Consider the following 24,098-nt stretch of genomic DNA (forward strand, 5'->3'; position numbering starts at 1 on the left):
ATGGCAGAGGGGCATTGCTGGCACATGATGGCATATATCACATTGGTAGATGCGCAGGTGAAGGAGCCTCTGATAGTGTGGCTGATGTGATTAGGCCCTATGATGGTATCCCCTGAATAGATATGTGGACAGAGTTGGCAACGGGCTTTGTTGCAAGGATAGGTTCCTGGGTTAGTGGTTCTGTTGTGTGGTGTGTGGTTGCTGGTGAGTATTTGCTTCAGATTGGGGGGCTGTCTGTAAGCAAGGACTGGTCTATCTCCCAAGATCTGAGAGAGCGATGGCTCGTCCTTCAGGATAGGTTGTAGATCCTTGATGATGCGTTGGAGGGGTTTTAGTTGGGGGCTGAAGGTGATGGCTAGTGGCGTTCTGTTGTTTTCTTTGTTGGGCATAAGCTTTCGTGAGCTACAGCTCACTTCAGCTCACGAAAGCTTATGCTCTAATAAATTTGTTAGTCTCTAAGGTGCCACAAGTACTCCTTTTCTTTTTTCATGTTTAGGTAAAGTCCCTGAAAGGAAAGCAGCCATCTTAACTCTCATGAGCAGTGGTTAGAGGAGAATGGTGCCTATTCTGGAGTCCTTGATTGAAGCAACACTTTGAGGTGTCACCCCCACATTTACCATGGTCCATAAGGGGTACCATGAGGAATGTCAAGAATAGGGTACCAAAGGTTACAGTAGTCACTCCCCAGAGAGCTCTTGTTCTTGTAAAAACTGCAGCAGCTGTTGACAATCCAACAGATGGGTTTGTCGGACTCAGTCTACAAAGCAAGTGAGCCAATGACCTAGATAATTTTTATGTCTGTATTTCAGACTATGTACCTGCATTTCTTCCAACAGAGTGTTCCTTCAGATTCTGGTCCATAAGCCAGAATAGTTGTCTTTTACAACCCATTCCTTAACAATTCATTGAAAAGAAGGAATGAATCTCTCATACCTGCTAAGTATAAATCTGAAAAATATAATGTAGTTGATTCATCTTTCGGAGCTCTAAAAAGTGTGTATGAGGGATATAAATCTAAAGAGGTATTTTTTTTACCTAGGGGATTTTAGATTTTTCAGCTAGAGTATGGATTGAGTTGGGTTAAATAAGTTTTTTTTTTTTTTTGTGCACTTTCAAAATTGATGATACATTTGCTAGTTTAAGTACATGGTAATGGCAAGACAAAGCTTTTGTAATATCAGTGTACATATCTTTGTCATCTATATTCATGCTTTCTCATTAATACATATATAGAAGCCTCATGAGGTTACAAACAAAATAACTTCATTTTTCTCTGATACGCATATGGTGAAACTGTGGAATATATTTAATAAAGCTCTTAGATAGTTCAGTTAAATACTCTTCCTCTCCCTTCTCTGACCATCCTTCATTCCATCCCCTCCATGATCTATCATCTTCCCTTTTCTCTCTTCTTTTCCCTTCCCATCTTCCATTCACTGTCAGGAAGGGCTGCCTCAGAAGAGCCATTTCAGCTCAACACGGCACCATCAGAGACTAGTGGAACCAGCAGCTACAAAAGTGAGTGGACTTATTGAAGGACAGTTTTAAAAATGGAATGTTGTACCAGTGGAATGTGACAGCTGTAGTGAAGATCTGATGTACACTTAATTATTACCCACTTGTGAGTAATACGATCAGCATTGTTTCATAAAGATGAATTGCATATTGAAAATATTCATTATTTGTTGTTTAACTCTTGTTTAAGAGTTGTGGGTGAGTTATTTAGATGTACAGTGTGTATATAGAAAATTATAATTATATTTGTTGCTTTTGCTATGTGTTCTGTTCAATCTGTTTTTTTCACATTTTTGAAGTGTATTCACAAATACGTGACATACAATTAATTCTTCTCTCTCACAATATTAAAATGGAATATTTCTTATAATAATGCCACAAACAATTTGGGAAAGGTGTCCTGGGATAACATTGATTAGTCTCTTGAGCAAGCCCTGATACAAATGTGTAAAATTAAAGATGCTGTTGGGTATTCGTATTTATGCTGGCAGATTCAACAGCAATGTCAGCTATACTGACAAACTTCTTCTGCCTTTCCTAGAAGATCATTTCAGTTAGAGGTATATAAAAATTGGGTAAGGTTCAAGAAATCTAATCAGCATGATGTGGGAAACAATAGCTATTGTGGATATTAGTTTTATTTTCTAGATTAATTAAAAGTACCACATTGCATATTTCAGATCATGTGCATAATACTGCAACAATTTTTCGTACTTTTTTGCAAGAATCTAACAAATATAAAGTCACAGTGAACTCCCCCGCCCCAATTCCCTTAGTTTCCCCCTTTTCCCACAAGATTACTGTACATTTGAGAAAGAGGACATAAGGCTTCCCTGGTACTCTAAAGCTCAACAGTCTCAGATTCTGGTGAACCAGTGGGAGAACTGAATTTGAGTCATGGGCTATCCACTAAGAGAAGTGGTCAGCCAGTCCCAGGCACCTAAAGTTAGGGACTGCTATCCTGAGTACCACAACTAACCTCAACAGTTATAACAGGTTATTGGGAGAGAGGCTGTCACTTGTTAACTAGGATCCAAGCCATTTCTTATTTTGTTACCTAGTTATTTTTGTATAGAGCCAAACATGCTGGATCCTCACAGAGAGGAAGATAAATCCCTGTATGCAGAACTAAATAGGTCATACAGAAAAGGGCAGAGTGTTAGGGAAATAATGAAACTGAATGTTAACAGTAGGTTCCTGTCATGTTAGTACCAAAACCATTATGTGAATTCTTGTTTTACAGGTTAAGACAGGATGGAGGTGGAAGAAATAGGGTTAACAGACATTCTTGTGTTTTCAGGAAGGACTGTAAGGAGGAGAGATTAGTCGCATTATGCTGCAGAGCACAGCATGGAAGGAGGCTTGGAGGTGAACCCAGAGGGGGAGTTACTCAGGAAAGTTGGACCTTGTTAAGGGGACAACAATAATTAATGTAAGCAGAACAGTACATTGATGGTGAGGACAAAGTCTAAGAGTTTAGTACTGATAAAGTTACAAGAAACCCAGTTAATGGATTTGAAGAGTTGCTAGACATAGTCAGAGCCTTGGGCCAGGTAAATGATTTTTATGGAAGCACTGTAGATGAATTAAAGGTGAAATAAAGTAGAAGTCAGAGGATTTGCCTGGAGTTGACCAAGGGTTATGGTAATGTAGACAAAAGGAATGAGTGGATTTTGGAGTATTAGAGGAAGAAGCGCTATAACTTGAAAAGAACTTTCTGAGAGGGGAGAAGAGTTGATTATACCACGGCTGTGAATTGGAGAAATGTCAATCATTGAAATGTAGGGCTGGAAGGGACCTCAAGAGGTCATCTAATCCAGCCCCCTGCACTGAAGCAAGTGTATCTAAACCATCTGTGACAGGTATTTGTCTAAACTGTTCTTAAAAACCTCCAGGGACAGGGATTCCACACCCTCCCTTGGAAACCTATTCCAGTGTATAATTACCCATATAGTTAAAAAAATTATCCTAGTACCTAATCTAAATCTCTCTGGCTGCAGATTAAGATCATTACTATTTGCCCTACCCTCAGTGGCCATAGAGAACAATTGATCACTTTAACCTAGCCCTTAACGCATTAAAATACTTTTATCAGGTCCCCCCCCTTTGGTCTTCCTTTATCAAGACTAAACAAGCCCATTTTTTTAACCTTTCCCCATAGGTCAGGTTTTTTAAATGTTTTATCATTTTTGTTTCTCTTTAATGCACACTCTCCAGTTTGTCCACATCTTTCTTACATGTGCCCAGAACTTCACAAAATACTCCAGCTGAGGCGTCACCAATGCTGAGTAGAGCAGGACAGTTACTTTCTATGTCTTACATCAGACACTTCTCTTAATGTGCTCCCAGGTTGGTGTCATCAGCAAATTTTATAAGCACACTCTCCACTTTTTTTTGTTGTTAATGAAAATAATGAATGGTACTAGACCCAGGACAATCTCCTGTGTGATTCCACGATATATTCCCCTCTACTGTTTTGATAACTTCTTTTTGAGTACAGTCTTTCAACCAACTTTGTGCCCAACGTAAAGTAATTTTATTTAAACCACATTGTTGTTGTTTGCATATGAGAATGTCATATGGGACAATGTCAAACCCTCCCCCTTCCCCTGAGCACCTGCAGTGTCCCTGGGCCACCCCACCGCTACCAGAGCACCCATGGTGCCCCTGGGCTGCCCCCTTCCCCAGAGCATCCAAGATTTAGTCAGGAGTATGTAGAATTATAGGACTGGAAGGGACCTCGAGAGGTCATCTAGTCCAGTCCCCTGCACCCATGGCAGGACAAAGTATTATCTAGACGATTCCTGATAGGTGTTTGTCTAACCTGCTTTTAAAAATCTCCAATGATGGAGATTCTACAACCTCCCTAAGCAATTTATTCCAGTGCTTAACCAACCTGACAGTTAGGAAGCTTTTCCTAATGTCCAGTGTAACCCTCCCTTGCTGCAATTTAAGCATTGCTTCTTGTCTTATCTTCAGAGGTTAAGAAGAACAATTCTTCTCCCTCCTTCTTGTAACAACTTTTTATGTACTTGAAAATGGTTATAATGTCCCCTCTCAGTCTTCTCTTTTCAAGACTAAACAAACCCAGTTGTTTCAGTCTTCCCTCATAGGTCATGTTTTCTAGACCTTTAATCATTTTTGTTGCTCTTTTCTGGACTTCCTCCAATTTATCCATATCTTTCCTGAAATGTGGCGCCCAGAACTGGACACAATACTCCAGTTGAAGCCTAATAAGTGTGGAGTAAAGCAGAAGAATTACTTCTCGTGTCTTGGTTACAACACTCCTGCTAATACATCCCAGAATTTTGTTTGCTTTTTTTTTTCTTTTTTTTTTTGCGCAACAGTGTTACACTATTGATTCATATTTAGCTTGTAGTCCACTACGACCCCCAGATCTCTTTCTGCAGTACTCCTTCTTAGGCAGTCATTTCCATTTTGTCTGTGTGCAACTGATTCTTTCTCCATCCTATCCTCTGCAGCACTTGAGACCCCTCCCTGGTATCATCCGCAAACTTTATAAGTGTACTTTCTATGCCATTATCTAAATCATTGATGAAGGTATTGACAAAACCTGGCCCAGAACTGATCCCTGCAGCACCCTATTCATTATGCCCTTCCAGCATGACTGTGAATCACTGATAACTATTCTCTGGGAATGGGTTTTCAACCAGTTTTGTACCCACCTTATAATAACTCTATCTAGGTTGCATTTCCCTAGTTCGTTTTTGAGGCGGTCATGCAAGACAGTATCGAAAGCTTTACTAAAGTCAAGATATACCATGTCTACCACTTCCTTCCTATCCACAAGGCTTGTTACCCTGTCAAAGAAAGTTGTAAGGTTGGTTTGACACAGTTTGCTCTTGACAAATCCACGCTATTACTCATCACATTATTATCTTCTAGATGTTTGCTTAATTGCTTAATTATTTGCTCCATTATCTTTCCGGGTACAGAAGTTAAGATGGCTGGTCTGTAATTCCCCAGGTTGTCCTTATTTCCCTTTTTATAGATTGGTACAATATTTGCCCTTTTCTGATCTTCTCTCCCATCTTCCATGGCTTTTCAAAGATAATGACTAATGGCTCAAATATCCTTTCAGTCAGCTCCTTAAGTATTCTAGGATGCATTTCATCATGCCCTGGTGACCTGAAGACATCTAATTTGTTCTTTCCCTATTTTAGCCTCTGATCCTACCTCATTTTCACTGGCATTCATTATGTTAGATGTCCAATCACCACCAACCTTCTTGGTGAAAACCGAAACAAAGAAGTCATTAAGCACCTCTGTCATTTCCACATTTTCTGTTCTTGTTTTTCCCCCCTCATTGAGTAACGGGCCTACCCTGTCCTTGGTTATCCTCTTGCTTCTAATGTATTTGTAGAATGTCCTTTATATGTCTACCTAGTTTGATCTTGTTTTGTGCCTTGGCCTTTCTAATTTTGTCCCTACATACTCTTGTTGTTTGTTTATATTCATCCTTTGTAATCTGACCTAGTTTCCACTTTTTGTATGACTCTTTTTTGATTTTTAGAATATTGAAAATCTCCTGGTTAAGCCAGGGTGGCCCCTGCCATACTTCTTATCTTTCCTACATAGCAGGATTGTTTGCTCTTGTGCCTTTAATGTCTCTTTGAAAAATTGCTAACTGTTTGCTTCCTGTGGGATCTTACCGACCAACTCCCTAAGTTTGTGAAAGTCTGCCTTCTTGAAATCCATTGTTTTTATTGTGCTGTTCTCTCTCCTACTGTTCCTTAGAATCATGGACTCTACCATTTCATGATCACTTTCACCCAAGCTGCTTTCCATTTTCATGTTCTCAACCAGTTTCTCCCTATTTGTCAATATCAAATCTGGAACTGCCTTTCTCTTAGTTGCTTTCTCTATCTTCTGAAATAAAAAATGGTCTCCAATACATTCCAAGAACTTGTTGGATAATCTATGCTCTGCTGTGTTATTTTCCCAACAGATGTCTGAGTAGTTGAAGTCCCTCATCACCACCAAGTCCTGTGCTTTGGATGATTTTGTTAATTGTTTAAAAAAAGCCTCATCTACCTCTTCTTCCTGGTTAGGTGGTCTGTAGTAGACACTCATTGTGACATCACCCTTGTTTTTTTACCCCTCTTATCCTTACCCAGAGACTTTCAACAAGTCTATCTCTTATTTCCATCTCAACCTCAGTCCAAGTGTATACATTTTTAATATACAAGGCAACACCTCCTCCCTTGTTTCCTTGCCTGTCCTTCCTGAGCAAGCTGTACCCTTCTATATCAATATTCCAGTCATGCCTATTATCCCACCAAGTTCTGTGATGCCAACTATGTCATAGTTGTGTTTATTTACCCACATTTTGAGTTCTTCCTGCTTATTCCCCATACTTCTCGCATTAGTATACAGACATCCAAGATATTAATTTGATTTCCCTCCTCCCTCTGCAGTTCTGTCTTGTCTCTCCTATATCCCTGCTATAACAGCCCATGCTCCCCCACCAAATTTCAACCCTTCTCCCAGGTCTCCATGTTTTTGACTTACCTGTGGGCTTTGGTCACCTGCCCCCTTCGAACCTAGTTTAAAGCCCTCCTCAATAGGTTAGCCAGTCTGTATCCAAATATGCTCTTCCCTTTCCTCGATAGTTGGACCCCATCTCTCCTTAGCAGTCCTTCTTCCTGGAACAGCATCCTGTGGTCAAAGAAGCTGAAGCCCACCTGGTGACACCATCCTCGCAGCCAGGCATTCACCTGCAGGATGCATCTGTCTCTCCCTGGGCTTCTACCCTTGACCGGAAGGATTGAAGAGAACACCACCTGCCCTCCCAACTCCTTCTCCCTTACTCTCAGAGCCCTGTAGTCACTTCTGATCTGCTGAGGGTCATACCTTACAGTATCGTTAGTACCCACATGGATGAGTAGCATGGGGTAGTAGTCAGAGGGCTGGATGATCCTCGGCAATCACTCCGTAATGTCTTGGATATGGGCCCCTGGCAGGCGGCATACCTCCCAGAATGCCATGTCAGAGTGGCAGATGGGTGCCTCCGCCCCCCCTCAGAAGAGGGACAAGTCATGGACAGGTCATGGGCTGCAAATTTTTATTTACTGTTTGTGACCTGTCCATGACTTTTACTAAAAATACCTGTGACTAAAACGTAAACTTAATCATGTCTACTGCTTTTCCCATCCACTAAGCCAGTAACCCTATCTGTAAAGCATAATAGAGAAGCCAATGTGACTAAGAAGAGAGTATTTAGGGAGAAAGCAGTGTTAGCCATATTTGAATTTATATTGGACCATTCAGGAAGGGAGATCAGAGACCCAAAAAAAGCGTCCAAAGAGAGGGAAAGTTTGGGTAATTAGTGAATTGGAGGCAAAGCTGCATGATCAGGTGAGGCTATCAATGGATAGTGGGGAGAAGAGAAGACTAAGGAGGAGATGAGGATTGTTCCCTCTTCCTAGAACTTAACTGATCCATGGCAGCCATGACAACAATAGTAGTCACCGTTGGGTAACTCCTTTGTTCCCTTTGCCTTGTACCTACAGGCTCAAGTTATTGTCATATTTCTTTTTTTCAGTTCAAAATTATTTGCAACTGTCCATTGTGTACATATTCCTGTTATTTTCCTGTTATTTTTTTCAGATTTCATTACACAAAGCTAAGGGCCTCTTATTGTGGTATGTTAGCTCAGTACTCCAACAGTTCCTATCCAGTAGCAGATAGTTTTAGTGATACTAAGTACAAGTATTACACTGCTTGTCATTCATGCATCATCAAGATTTCTGCAGTTGGTGACTCAGATCACTGAAACATAAATTATATGTACACTTAAATGTGTTGAATTGAGTTGCACAAGTTTCTTATATATGGTATTAATAAAAATTGGTGCATTAGATATTACAGCATTTTAGAACTTTTTGCATATAACACCACAAAATATCCTAAGAGGCGGAGTTTCATGGACAAAGGGTCCTAAGAGGCAGAGTTTCATGCATAAAAATAAATAATGTGTTTGGTGTTACAGGTACAAAAATGTTGAGTGAAATGTTTTAATTTTTTTTAAAACACTGTTAATATAATTTAAAAAATTAAAGTAATTTTGATCAGTTTTCACCAGACTTGCTTATTACATAACTGCACAGTGCCTAAAATTAGAAGCCAAACTTATTTGAAGTGTACTCAGAGATTTTGTTCACTGAAATTTTTCAGTAGATAGCAAATATGAGCAAGAAATGAACAAAGATAAACCATAGTAAAGAAGAATATGCTGTAGGAATAATAATCTAAACGACACAATGAAATAGTTATATGTGAAGCTGGCAAAGGCAACCATCCAAATAAAAATCAATTTGATGTGGGAGCATGTGGGGTAAGGAGGTGGGAGGGGAGAGGGACAAGAGAAAGTGTTCAGAAGATTAGTTTCAAAATCTTGAGGTGTTTCAATACATAATGGTAATAAAGGTTTATTCCAGATGAGCTGTCAGTATAAATTGGGAGCATTAGTAAGTTCCTGAGGATTGCTCTGAAATTTTGTTAGCCTGGAGAAAATACTGATAGTACAGTGTGCTAAATAACACAATCTTCAAACTGAATGTAGGGAGAGAATATTGCAACAAAGATACTGACTTTTTAAAAATCCTCTTAATCCTAATTCCAGATTGAATACCGTAACAGTTAGTTACAGGATGCAGTAATATCCACTGAAACTCTTTTATGATTTTCAATGGTTTCTATGATTGGAAACAGACTCCTCTGCTGATGAAATCAGCCCTGGAGCTACAGTATCCACAAATCATATGTTCTACTTTTCAAGCTAGTGAAAATATTTTAGGAGTGTGTTTTCATTTCTAGCTATCCCAAGAATAAGTGCTAATAACTTTGAGATGTTAGACATGTATTGTTCAATAATAAAAGAAACACTGTTGTCTGTAACCTATCATTTGGTACAGAAGCTGTTTTAAATGACTGGAGGATAGCTAATGTGACGCCAATTTTTAAAAAGAGCTCCAGAGGTGATCCCGGCAATTACGGTAAGCCTGACTTCAAAACCGGGCAAAGTGGTTGAAACTGTTGTAAAGAACAAAATTGTCAGACACATAGATGAACATAATCTATAGGAAAAGAGTCAACATGTTTTTTGTAAAGGAAAATCATGTCTTACCAATCTACTAGAATTCTTTGAGGGGGTCAACAAGCATGTGGACAAAGGGGGATCCAGTGGATATAGTGTATTTAGATTTTCAGAAAGCCTTTGACAACGTCCATCACCAAAGGCTCTTAAGCAAAGTAAGCTGTCATGGGATGAGAGAGAAGGTTCTCTCATGGATTGATAACTGGTTAAAAGATGGGGAACAAAGGGTAGGAATAAATGGTCAGTTTTCAGAATGGAGAGCGGTGTAAATAGTGGTATCCGCCAAGGGTCTGTAATGGGACCAGTCCTATTCAACATATTCATAAATGATCTTGAAAAAGGGGTAAACAGTGAGGTGGCAAAATTTGCAGATGATACAAAGCTACTCAAGATAGTTAAGTCCCAGGCAGACTGCAAAGAGCTACAAAAGGAACTCTCAAAACTGGTTGACAGGGCAATAAAATGGCAGGCGAAATTCAATGTTGATAAATGCAAAGTAATGCACATTGGAAAACATAATCCAATACATAGTTTATATGTATGAACTATATATATAAAATGATGGGGTCTAAATTAGCTATGACCACTCAAGAAAGAGATCTTGGAGTCATTGTGGATAGTTCTCTGAAAACATCCACTCCATGTGCAGCTGGAGTCAAAAACAGCTAACAGAATGTTGGGAATCATTAAGAAAGAGATGGATAAGAAGACAGAAAATATCATATTGCCTATTTATAAATACTTGGTACACCCACATTTTGAATACTGCGTGCAGATGTGGTCACCCTATCTCAAAAAACATGTATTGGACCTAGAAAAGGTTCAGAAAAGGGCAACAAAAATGATTAGGGGTATGAAACAGCTGCCTTATGAGGAGAGAGAAATAAGTCTGGGACTTTTCAGCTTGGAAAAGAGATGACTAAGGGGGGAAATATGATGGAGGTCTAAAAAATCATGACTGATGTGGAGAAAGTAAATAAGGAAGAGTTATTTACTCCTTCTCATAACACAAGAACTAGGGGCCACCAAATGAAATTAATAGGCAGCACGAAGTATTTTTCCTACACAACGCACAGTCAACCTGTGGAACTCCTTGCCAGAGGATGTTGTGAAGGCCAAGACTATAACAGGGTTCAAAAAAAACTAGATATATTCATGGAGGATAGGACCATCAATGGCTGTTAGCTCGGATAGGCAGGGATGGTGTCCCTAGCCTCTGTTTGCCAGAAGCTGGGAATGGGTGACAGGGATGGATCACTTGATGATTACTGGTTCTGTTAATTCCCTCTGGAGCAAATGGCCTTGGCCATTGTTGGAAGACAGATACTGGGATAGATGGACCCAGTATGGCCATTGTTACGTTCTAATATCACCAGCTCTTGAGACCTGAACTGAGATTCTAAGGTCTTAAGTGAAAAATGGTAAAGCTAAGGCTGCAGATATGTAAATTACTAATGTGATCAGACCATAATAATGAGAGAGGCTAGACTGTCTGGTTGGTAAGCTAGTACTGTGGTAGACTTATCTTAAATACATTAGACATGTATTCACATGTTTCTAGATGGCTATTTAGATATACTGGACCTAAGTCAAAAAGCATTACAGTAACTTGCCCTTTCCAAACATAGCTGTCTTAGACATTATACCTTGTTTATAGGGTGGCATGTAAAGAAAGAAGCGCCACTGATTGTCACTTTTGTCTAGCACTTTTCCTCACGAAGTTCTTACATCCTAAGAAGGATACAGAAGAAGAGGGTTGTGTGGGTTATAGTGAATCACAAACTAAATATGAGTCAACAATGTAATACTATTGAAAAAAAGTGAACATAATTCTGAGATGTATTAGCAATAGTGTTGTAAGCAAGACATTAGAAGTAATTATTCCACTCTACTCAGCACTGATAAGGCCTCAGCTGGAGTATCGTGTCCCAGTCTGGGAATCGTATTCGGGAAAGATGTAGATAAATGGGAGAAAGTCTAGAGGAGAGCAACAAAAAAGATTAAAGCTCTGGAAAACATGACCTACAAGAAAAGACTGAAAAAATTGGGTTTGTTTAGTCTGGAGAAGACTGAGGGGGGACCTGATAGCAGTCTTCAACTACATAAAAGGTGGTTAAGAGGAAGGTGATAAATTGTTCTTATCCTCTGAGGACAGTACAAAAAGTAATGGGCTTGAGTGGTCTCCTGCCAGAAGAGAAGTATAAGGAAAGTTTGATGTAACAAGATCATTCATGAATATTCAAAATTCATGACGTTCTAAATTCAAAGATTTTTTCACTTGAATATTTCTCTCATCTCTCTTCAAAATCTTGTGTCAGTAGCATCTTGTACTGAAAGGGGGCATTTTTATTTAAAAAAATGGATAATTTATTAGAAACTTTGTTTTCTGTGATGTCTCAGTGAAGTCTCCATGATTGATTATGAATTCTGAATTATGGCACAAGAGCCAGAGGAAAATTCATGCAGCAAGATGGCGAGGGAGGAATAGTGGCCCCTGTAGGCTGCCAGATGCAGAAATTGTAATATCCGGGAGTCAGATGCACATACTTGAAAGTTTATAAGCTTTGCACACACTCCACATTATATTAATAATTCACTAATATATATGTACATACATTCCATCTTTGAACCAATGATTTACAACATGGTGTCAGAGCATTTAATTAATTAAAAAATATCCTAAGGAAATTATCATCATCCAAAAGTTGACATTATGCCTGAAGTGGGTCTTGTGTCAACTTGGACACTTGGCTTGTTACAGAGACCCAGACCTCATTCAGTGACATCACAGAGATGGCAATATGCGCTTTGACATCCTTGGATGAGCAAATGACTAAAGTTTATGATGTGCAGTTCTGCTTGTTAACGGGAAGAATCCCTTCAAGGAACCTTTGTAGTTCAAAAAAATGTTTTAAATAAGAACCAGGATATTCAGAGCTAAGGTTACATTTAACCAGGTGAGTAAAAGCAGAAGAAAGAAGATAGGGATTGGCAGGAGTGGGGGTTTGCTATGTCGTCTTCATCACTATAGAAAACCCACACTGTTGCTGGGGAGCTGATAAACGTGGCTGGTAGCATCCTGTGGGGCCCCTGGAGCAGCCCAGCTGTATGTACAACAAGTGAAATAGAAGCCACTTGCTCACCCAGATGTGGGTTAGCAGTGCTAAGGTGTCTAGTTTCCATCCATCAGCAAGTGTGGCAAATGGGCAGGGGGTAGGGTGAAAAAGAATAGATATGGGTGAGAGAGAGGAACCTGAGCTGCAATGTTTCCACATTCTTGGCAGTGGAGAGTGAGAAAGCTGTTACCGGGAGCTTGCACAGCTATGTTTTAATGGGAAGTGTATGGTGCATTTGGAAATGCCCATATGAGTTTGTCCTTATGTGTTCCTCCATCATCCCCTCCCTAATGCGAAAAGCCCAGTAAAACCAGGTATTTATCTGAAAGTTGATGGAAGTTTTTTTCCAAGCCTAAAGCACTGAAAAACAATACTAGTGTTCCTACATTTGTTCAGCTGCACAGTTGTACAAGCAGCTGAGATTTTATGTCCTGCATGAATTTTTCCGAGTGAACTATAGTGCTCTTAAATTATAAGGATGAGAATGTTTGTTTGTTTGAGTTTGGTAGTAGCTGGAATCTATGTGAGATTGGTGTTTTCAAACATTTCTCAGTCAATGTGTTTACTCTGCTCTACCGGTCATGCAGTGATATGGTACATTGCCAATGGGTGAAATAGACTGTGCAACAGGAGGTCAGAATGGAGCATGGATTTTCTAACACAGCGTGTTAGATGAAATGATTTTGTGTACTTTGAAGTGGAAAATTCAATCAGAATTTTCCACACTTTTTAGTTAAAGAAACACGGTTATTTATTCATAAAAGTCACACTGAGAAAATATAGAATGCAGCATAGTAGGCATCAAATCTAACTATTATTCCTGGTCATAGTAATTATTTTCTCCTGCATTTTCCTAAGAGGTCTTTTAAAAAACAAAAAGACAAAATAGCTATAAAGTGTCTAGAGTACACATCAGGATATGCTGTATTCACGTTGGTATGAAAATACTATTTTTTGATGGGGCTATTCTTTAGAGTTGGAAAGGCTTTTATATTTTATTAATATCGGTAGCCACTATTCAAGTAACCAGCACTTAATTGTACTCATAAAGTAGTAGAGTTTGTATAGCATAGGCTGCTATCAACTGTGATCTTAGGATGGAGTATGAAGTTAGTAATGTAACTACTGGTCAATTGAGAAATGGTTTATAGATGAAATCATTGAGAATTGTACTAATTACTTTCAGTTTCATTCAATATTTCAGTATTAATTTCTTCCATGGGTATGAATTGGATATTTGCCCTCAAAAGTGTGCTTACATTAGGTTTAAAATACCCATGTATCTAACATGGATTAAATTTTATTAAAAAAAAAAAAGGCAGTTCAAGTTTGCACACTTGTACTAAGTAAATGGTGCCCTGAGTCTTGGAATGTGGGTGTTTTGGCTTCCTAATGCCAAATACCAGCACACCAAGACTCGCTGAAACCACAGGTTTGAATCCTAGCAGGGTCAACCTTTTATCCTTCCAAGGTAGTGGTTGTACTTAGTCTCTAAAAATGGAGGAAACAACTAATTCCAGCGGTATTCTTCTTTTAAACAGTAGAGCATATCTTTGGCCAGTAGTGTTTTTAAATTGCTGCTGCTGCTGTCTGAACAATTAAGAGCTTGTGGCACTCTTTAGCCAATGTTAGATTGAAATCTAAAGAAGTATTTGGTTTGGCTACAGAACACGACCTGCTCTTTTCTTCAACTTCTGTGCATTTGCTCCCCGACTTTAAAAATGAAAATCCATTTTTAGGGACATCTTTTAAGCAATATAATTCATAACAGGTAAATTCAGTGCTTCTCTTGTTGCTGAATCTTACAACAAACTTGCCACTGGAGAGATGTGAGACAACATATAGTGTGTCTACTACTAGACCAGACCTTTTCTGCTTGCGCAAAGCATTATTCCAAAATACAGTATCTTCTTGCTCCATAGAGATTAGTATTTTCAAACAGTAAGAAACTTTGTAAACATATGATAGGCAAAGTAAAACAAATCTAACTGCCAACTCTTTGCATAATTTGATTAGTCTATTATAAATCTTAATATTGCCACAAAAGAAAAGGAGTACTTGTGGCACCCAAGAGACTAACAAATTTATTTGATAGTAAGCTTTCGTGAGCTACAGCTCACTTCATCAGATGCATTCAGTGGAAAATACAGTGGGGAGATTTATATACATAGAGAACATGAAACAATGGGTGTTACCATACACACTGTAACCAGAGTGATTACTTAGGGTGAGCTATTACCAGCGGGGGGGGGGGGGGGGGAGGGGAAGAGAAACCTTTTGTAGTGATAATCAAGATGGGCCATTTCCAGCGAAATTTCCGGCAGTTACAAGAATGTCTGAGGAACAGTGGGGGGTGAAGGGGGGGGAATAAACATGGGGAAATAGTTTTACTTTGTGTAATGACCCATCCACTGCCAGTCTCTATTCAAGCCTAAATTAATTGTATCCAGTTTGCAAATTAATTCCAATTCAGCAGTCTCTCCTTGGAGTCTGTTTTTGAAGTTTTTTTGTTGAAGTATTGCCACTTTTAGGTCTGTAATCAAGTGACCAGAGAGATTGAAGTGTTCTCCAACTGGTTTTTGAATGTTATAATTCTTGATGTCTGATTTGTGTCCATTCATTCTTTTACGTAGAGACTGTCCAGTTTGACCAATGTATGTGGCAGAGGGGCATTGCTGGCACATGATGGCATATATCACATTGATAGATGTGCAGGTGAACGAGCCTCTGATAGTGTGGCTAATGTGAACACTTCAGTTTTCCACTGTATTTTCCACTGAATGCATCTGATGAAATGAGCTGTAGCTCACGAAAGCTTATGCTCAAATAAATTTTAGTCTCTAAGGTGCCACAAGTACTCATTTTCTTTTTGTGAATACAGACTAACATGGCTGCTACTCTGAAACCTGTCAATATTGCCACAGTATCTTGATAATCTATGGTAGAACACCTATTGACTGTTTAAATCAGTTCCATGTTGTATGTGACAGAGCTATTGATTTTTTTCATTCTATATTGTGTTTTTGTATATGTTTTCTTTAAAGTATCCTCCCCATCCACTTAATTTGCCTGTACGTTGATGATAATGTCAAGGTTTGAGCAGACTTCTGGGTATTCTCTTCACAGCACATTTCAATACCCCTGGAGTTGATTCACTGATAAATTTCTGCCCTGAAAGCATCTGTCAGCAGTCACTATAGCAAAATAACTGTGGGGAGGTTAGTTTAAAAAACAAAAATGAATTGTATTGTCAAGTGTCTGATGTCAGCCTAGATAACCCAAGTGGCTTCTTCAGCTTAAATCTGAGTTTAAGTGGCTCTTTCCTTCAATTTATATGCATCCTACTGAAATCTGTAGTAGACACCTATTGACGTATATTGAAGTTGATTCACTGATTGCATTGATTTCTTAGCATTAGGTTAGAGGAGAAAGTTAAAACATAACGTAATATTGTTTATAAATTCAAGGGCTCAGTTTAGATGTTTAAATGCCCCGGCACCCTTTTTCAGGAGGACTCACCATGGAAAATTGTTGGTGCTACCTATAGGTGAAAAGGAGAAACTGTAAACGTAAGATTACTATTTTTTATATGTAAGCCATGGAAGTGATTGGTATTTAAGTGGCAGAATAATTATGTAATGAAACTGCTTGTAACCAGGTGACTTTTCTTGTACTCTGTGTACACACACATTAAACAAAGTCACAAACTAACCTAATGACCATATCTTAATGAGATGCAAGAAGCTGGAGACCTTCTGATCAAAGGCAGCAAATTGTAGATGGTAAATAGCAGTATTGTTTTTTCCCATGTTATGTTACTACTTCATGTTTTTTAAAAAACAGTGCATTATTGATATTTACATGAAAGATTTCCTTTATGAAGCTTTTTATGGACAGCTGAAAAATCTCTTAAGATCAGGCTTCTGAATATATGAAAACCTTGCAACTATTGAAAGATGAAGCTGATTTTACCGTGGTTCTAAAAGGTACCCAGTATCCACAACATTCGTTCACTCTTTAGCAGCTTATGAACATTGTAGCTTTTATTGATGCCTGAGAATGGGACTCAGCAACATGCAATAAAAGTCGATGGCACCTTTTCCCCTCCATGTAGGGGTGAGTAGATCAATATCTGAATTTACTGTAATTTACTTGTAATAGGTGGAAGAACTGAAAGAATTGCTGTGTTTTCTGGGTCACAGCTGTGGTGTATATCCTTTTTATTTAATCTCTGTTGTAGGTCAAAGTCTTTCCCCTACTAAATGGAAACATAATAGTAGAGCTGATATGCCTTATTTATCAATGGGCTTTAAAAGACTGGACACCTACAGTCTGCTGGGTGAATTAAAATTGTACAGGCTGAGCTAAATTTCGTAAGACCTGAAGGACTGCAGCATGTACTGAATTCCTGAATATTTTGTGAATTATAAACCCAAAAAGCTTCTATGGTTTTGAAGACATGTTACTAAAAATAAAATGCTCACTGTATTGTGACAGTTCACTGATTTAATGATTTGCTTAATTAAATCATGTAAGCACAGTCCTTATTGTATCTTCAATGTAATTTAGCAAAGGCTTGTACGTATCTCCCAAACCTGAGACCCAACTTAATATATTTGTAGGTTTGCAGACAACAGTCTCAAGGCAGAAAGGACTTTACATAGTTGGGACAAAATTCTTTTGTTTGTGAAGTGGCATAAAGCAATCTTAATGCCAGGTTAAAGAGAAAACAAAGATATATAGGAGGTCATCTATCTCTAAACCTAGACCACCCCTGACAGACATCTCTCAGGGATGGTCTAGGTATATTTAATCCTGCCTCAGCAGAGAGGGATGGACTAGATTACCTCTCAAGATCACTCCTGCCCTATATTTCTACTTCTTGGTGATCCTTGACTGCTGTAATGTTTTTTCGGGCCTAGGCACCCATCATGAAGTAGCTTTTATGTTGATTTGTCCAGTAAGTGTATGAACTCAGGACCATAGAGACACCTTTGTGCTGCCGGCAACCCTGAGTCCTGCACTGGGCACAGCTCATCTGAACTAGAACACACACCCATGAAAACCAGGCCCTTGATTTTATACTTAATGAAGATCCTTTCTTAAACAACAATTTTTAGTGCCTGGGAATCATAAGCTAACTTTATGGCATTCTTAATGCAACTGAGATTCGAACCCACAGTTCCAAAGTTAAAGATTAGCATGTTTCCAGTACGCCTTGTTAAGCTTTTTTCCCCACTATATACTAAAAGCTGTATAATTCAGTCAAACTTAGTCTCTTCAGTTTGTGAAATAACAGCTTTTCAGATGCATAGGAACAAAATTCCCCTTTTCCTGAGTCTTAGAATAAGGGCATGTCTACATTAGGGATATTTTCACTGGGATGTATCTATACCAGTGTAAATGATGTACTGCACTGGGGTAGAGGAAGGATGAACTGCAGTAATTTACCTGGAGTAAGACGGTCTATGCTAATGCATTAATTAAGGAATTTTATATCCTGATGCAAAAATCCCTAATGTAGAAAAGCCACAAGTGATGTGAGACATGTATAAGAGCTACAAACTGCGAGCCTTTCATGTACTTAGTGATAGCGCAAAACATAAATTGGATGCTGACTTGCTGTGAAGTTTTCTGTATTGGAGGTACTCAAGCCTGTGATAAATGTGAGAGAACTAACCTGGCATTTTGATGTCAACTCTACGGTATATAGGGAAAATGTGAAGATACAGACATTGTCTAAAAAGGAAGTTTGTTTTATTTATTCATTTATTTTTGGTTAGCTACTTATTGATATTGCCATGCTTTTTTATTTTAAAATCATGCTTAAAAAGTGATATTTGCACAGCTTTGCTTCAAATGAGATCTGTGTGCATAAAAATAACTTGGGTGTGAAATTTACTTTGTAAAGCTGCCAACATCTTTTAGTACATCTTTACCCTCTACTAGTTATCCTTAGTGATTTATCTGACATGGAGCTTCTCCAGTAATTACAAGGCAGTACAGCAGGAGTGCCCAAGGCACGGCCAAAGGACCAAATGCAGCTGTACCTGCATACAACACTGATCATCTGCAATTTTGTTGCTGATAATGACAAACTCAGGGGGAAAAAATCTGTTCATCTACCAAGAAAGATCCAAGTATAAGGGATTGATTTGGTATACTTGTTAAGAGTGTGTTAAATTAGAAGCAGTTTCCGGACATTTGAGAAGATATAAATGCGATCTTTGCTCACAAAATGTGAATATCCTTTAATATCCTACCTTTTTGAGCATATGCATTACGACTCTTAATTACATTATGTCCACAGGTCCCCTGCCTCATTTACTGTACAAGATGGATAGTGCTCAGAAATGAAGCAGTTTGATATTTTAGTGGCCCTTCGTTATTCACTGTACACCATCTAAAGTCTGCAAAGAATATAGAAGTATTCATTTCTTCGTGGTCCTTTCTAGGGTGACTGAGTGAACCATTTTTATCCATTTATTTGTTTTTTTTGTTTTGTTTTTGTTTAACACGTTCATATGCATTATCTGGTCAGAGGGTGCACATGCATTTTATGCACTGTGTAGAATCTTATTTTTCTGATGCTTTTTTAAAAGAGAAAATTCTAACATCTCACCTTCTAGCTAGTTTGGTTTGGTAATGTAAATTAACTATACATCCATTAGATGTGTAAAAACAGTATGCTAGGTGTGATAAAATAGGAGATACACATATAAAATTATTCTAAAGCCGGGTGATTAAAAATATCCACCTAGCAGGCCTTCACACACTAACACAGCCAGATCTTCTGTTGTGTTGTCTTTGAAATCAAAGTATCTGTCTGGAAAACATCTAGTACTATGTATCTCATAGGTCAGATGAGTGCCCCTTCATTTAAATGCAGGCTGTATTCCCATCTGAACAAGATTGCAAAGAAGACTTTACGAATGTAGTTTTGAGAAAATAACTGGAATGGCAGAAATAGAGGGAGGTGAAAAAGGGGTACCAAAGTGTAACAAGATATGGGTGTGTGTGGTGGGGGTTAGAAATTGGAAAGAAGAATATGGAAATTACATAATTTATCTGATATTAGCTATCCCACTTCTAGGCATATATCATGCATCTTTTAGATGGACAGAACTTGGTGGGTCTTGTAGCTGTCTTCTATTCAAAATACTAATTGAAAATATATTAGCTATATTGAAAATATAGTAACTTCTCACTAATTCTCATTTAGCTAATACAAAATCACAACAATTCTCACCAAAAGACAGTTTCACCCTACTTCTCAGCAAAAGTTTTGTGTTTAAAAAAAAAAGTGCATTATGGTGCTTTGTGTATTAAGACTTCATAAAATGATGTACTCCAGAACATTGTATGAGCATATTATGAAGTAGTATAACCGGTCAAGCTATGCTTGTCAAAATAATTGAACAAAGTCCATGTTGTGATGAAAGATCCTTGATATTTGTGACTGATTCCTTGGAGCCTGACCTTGTCAGGTGCTGAATATCCTCAGCTATTTTTGCACACAGTAGGTGTTACAGAAGATTAGCATATAGCAGAACTGGGCCCTTGCTAATTTTACTTCCTTTAAAAATCCCCAGTGAATCTGGCTGTTAGGTTATTCTGTTGTTTGAAATATGATCTGAGAACATTTCTGTCACAGATTCTATTGAAATTCCCAAAGATAAACCTAAAGAAAATCAGTGTTTGAAATAACAGTATGAAGCAGAACATGAAAGAAGATTTATACAAAATCTGTATAATCCTTTATTATATTCAAAACATACCTGCACTGTCTGTGTACAGTATTGTTGAGATTGAAGAATTATGGAACTTAATTTTAAAAAATTGATATTTCCAACTGCATTCTTTTGATTTCAAATGTAATGTGATCTTTTTTCATTTTACAGAAGGAGCTGAGTCTTCCAAGAAGAGGAAGTTTGTAAGTAGCTAAAGTTCCTTCCATTGTGCTCACTGCACAGTATGTGGTTTGACAGTTCTTCGATATGTCTGTTCTTTTTTCAGTGGGAGATGGAATGAAGGTTAAATGTGGCAGTTGATTGGCCTTACGATACACAGACAGAAAATTGAGATCGTAAATGAATACCCATGGGTCGATATGCTGTGTTCTGAAGATTTATACTGGTGTGGTTTAGTGGCCTGTTATGAAAGAGGCTATTGTGAAAGACTTTGAAGGTTTATGCTGAGGTTATTAATAAAATAAGTGTTTCTTATGTTATGTTACATTATTTTAATTCCAATTTTTGTTGTTCTAACCAAGCAAATATTTGGTTTTCTCATGAACAGTGCAACCTAAATTGATGTAGCCTGATATTGCTGATATAGAGAAAATAGAAATAAAAAACTGAACAATTTGGGTAAATGTATGTAATTGTGTGTATGTAGTGTTTTAACCAGAGGAAGTACAGATTGTGCACATCCTAGCATGTATTATTATTGGACTAATGCGTTAATGAAAAGGTATTCAAATATGCTGATACTTTATGGCTACTTGCACTTTTCAGATTTATGTCGCTTGACTTTATCTTTCATACATTTTGAACTATTATATTTAAGTTATGGTTTTATTTGCATTTCTTTTATATCTCTTTCTCTAGGATGTCGGGTTTCAGAGTAGCAGCCGTGTTGGTCTGTATTCGCAAAAAGAAAAGGAGTACTAGTGGCACCTTAGAGACTAACAAATTTATTTGAGCATAAGCTTTCGTGAGCTACAGCTCACTTCATCGGATGCATCCGATGAAGTGAGCTGTAGCTCACGAAAGCTTATGCTCAAATAAATTTGTTAGTCTCTAAGGTGCCACTAGTACTCCTTTTCTTCTAGGAGGTCTGTGCGGAATTACATACTCTACAACGCACAACTGGTTTATTATAATTCAATAGTACTTGACTACGTTACTAACAGCTGTTCCATATAGAGGCAACCTAAAATCTTGTATTTAAGACTGATTTCATAATCTCATGACTCTGAGCAAAATCTAACAAAGGAGAGATCTTAGCTGAAAAGAATACTAATACTGTATATAGAATCTTTATCCTGGAGATCCCAAGCTTTATATAAACATACAGCACCATCAAAATGCTGCTACTTCTGGCATACGAGTGGTTGCACTGATGTATAACATGCTGCTTAATAATGTAGGTAGGGAAAATGTTGGCCAAGAACAAATACGTTGTTATGAAAGTGATGCAGAGCAGAGATGTTTTAGGATTTTACAGGTTTTTTCTGACCCATACATGCTAAATTTCTGGAAAACATTTGTTCATCTCAGAAGATGAACTGAATCTAAGATTAGAACCAGAGAATCCAGATGGTCTAGGTATTTCAAAACCCATAGGTTGCTATGACATTCCTTCTGGCTATGTATGTTTTGGGCCTATTGAAGTCCCAAGCCAGAGCATGCAAAGCGCTATCTGTTAAGTGTGAAGTCACTAACTAGATTTAAACAAGCTGCAGCTGTCAAGTGGCCAACAGTCTGGGTCCATTCTCTTCTTTAAATATTATATGAAACTAGACGCTAAGTGCTGAACGTTTTACTCTCTTTAGCATTATAACATGGCTTGCATGTGGTTTTAAGTTGCTACGCTAACTGGTCACATGTTGAACATTCAACACTTTTGTTTGTTTTGCTCACAAAACAATGTGGCACCTTATGGGATTTTCAGAAATGACTCTGGGGAGCTGGAGTGATAGTGTTTCATTTTTTCTGCTTAGTGTGTTTATGTGGATCAAAGGGTTTGAAGTTCAAGATACTGGTCACATGGATACCCTTGCTGGAACTTGTATTTTTAACTTCTGTTTAGCTTGTGTTGGCTGAGAGAGGCCACAGAAACCAGTAAGTGCTTCAGATTGTAGAGAGCTCTATTTCTGGCACATGTCAATACTGTTGTCTCATTTGATAGTGCTGTCTGTACCCAATGCCAGGCTGCCTTTTGGGGTCTTGTTGTTTTGAGAATATCACTGAGGTGATGCTCTGTGACTTTGCCCAAAAATGTTGCACACTGACACTCATGAGTGGCTGAACAAGGAAGACTACAGTTTTGTATATACTTAATTCCCCTATTTGGTAAAGTGCTTTCAACGTAATCCGATTAATTCTTACAACAGTGCTGTGGCAGAGGGGATACGTCAATATTCTTATCCTCATCTCAAAGATGGACGAATAAGTGATTTGCACAAGGCCACACGATGAGTAGTGGTTTTATTGCTGGGTGGCTTCAAGGGAAAGGGTGGGTTGGTTCCTCCTCCCCCAGCAGACTTTGTGTTGGAGGGAGATGTCTCCTTTTCTCCTCCAAGGATCCAGCAAGAAGAGGATGGGGGTGGGGAGAGCAGTCAGCAAGTGGGTGGCAAGGATACTTCCCCAAATGGTAACAGTAAGGGAGTCCTGAGGTTTTGCAGGAGGTGCAGTAGTTTATGGGGCTAGGAAAAGATGTCCCAGTGAGGCATGGGAATTTCCCCACTGACTGAACTTCATCCACTCCCTCTCTGAGTGCAAAAAAGCATATTGAACCTCAAACCTAGTCTCACTATGATTGGATTTAAGCCTTGATTCTAATATTTTGTCCAGCTTTATTCATCTGGCTGTCATCACAAATTCCCAGTTTAGCATATCTGTTGCATCACAAATGCCAATACAGAGGGTTGAAATGTGGAAATTGCACTTGATAAAGAGCTGAAGTACGATCGTGAAGCACCATGGAGACTGACTGAAATCCTGCAGTTCCTTCCTTAGGGACTTGGTAGCTCTGTTGGTAGGTAACCTTTGCTAGGACTGATGAGTCTCATGCTGACAGATTTCAGAATAGCAGCCATGTTAGTTTGTATCCGCAAAAAGAAAAGGAGCACTTGTGGCAACTTAGAGACTAACAAATTTATTTGAGCATAAGCTTTCGTGAAGTACAGCTCACTTCATTGGATGCATGTAGTGGAAAATACAATGGGGAAATGTTATATACATAGAGAACTTGAAACAATGGATGTTACCATTAACTGTTACGATTAACACCCATTGTTTCATGTTCTCTATGTATACAAAATCTTCCCACTTGTATTTTCCAATGGCTAAGGAGGCATTATCAAAGACCATCGAATTGTGGAAGTCAACGAATAACTACGCAGGTGGTGTTGGAGAGAAGGCTTTGGATTCTTTGACCATGGGATGGTGTTCCAAGAAGGAGGAGTGCTAGGCAGAGACGGGTTCCATCTAACAGAGAGACGGAAGAGTATCTTCGCAAGCAGGCTGGCTAACCTGCTAAAGTGAGGAGGGCTTTAAACTAGGTTCACCGGGGAAAGGAGACCAAAGCCCTGAGGTAAGTGGGGAAGTGGGATACTGGGAGGA

General features: G+C 38.6%; 1 protein-coding gene across 7 annotated transcripts in view; it reads left to right on the top strand.

The window, feature by feature from the left end:
- MAST4 (microtubule associated serine/threonine kinase family member 4) overlaps positions 1 to 24,098 on the top strand; it is a 467,048-nt gene that overhangs the window by 212,953 nt on the left and 229,997 nt on the right. For 4 of the 7 annotated variants that reach the window (XM_043514212.1, XM_038401944.2, XM_038401950.2 and 1 more), the window contains one exon: positions 20,652 to 20,683. In XM_043514212.1, the coding sequence (XP_043370147.1) occupies positions 20,652 to 20,683 (32 nt within the window). Of the gene's footprint in view, positions 1 to 1,443; positions 1,519 to 20,651; positions 20,684 to 24,098 lie in introns of all 7 variants that reach the window. The other 3 variants (XM_038401943.2, XM_043514211.1, XM_038401942.2) reach the window with 1 other exon arrangement.

The sequence above is a fragment of the Dermochelys coriacea genome, chromosome 5 (genome assembly GCF_009764565.3).
Source record: "Dermochelys coriacea isolate rDerCor1 chromosome 5, rDerCor1.pri.v4, whole genome shotgun sequence".
Classification (NCBI taxonomy): domain Eukaryota; kingdom Metazoa; phylum Chordata; order Testudines; family Dermochelyidae; genus Dermochelys; species Dermochelys coriacea.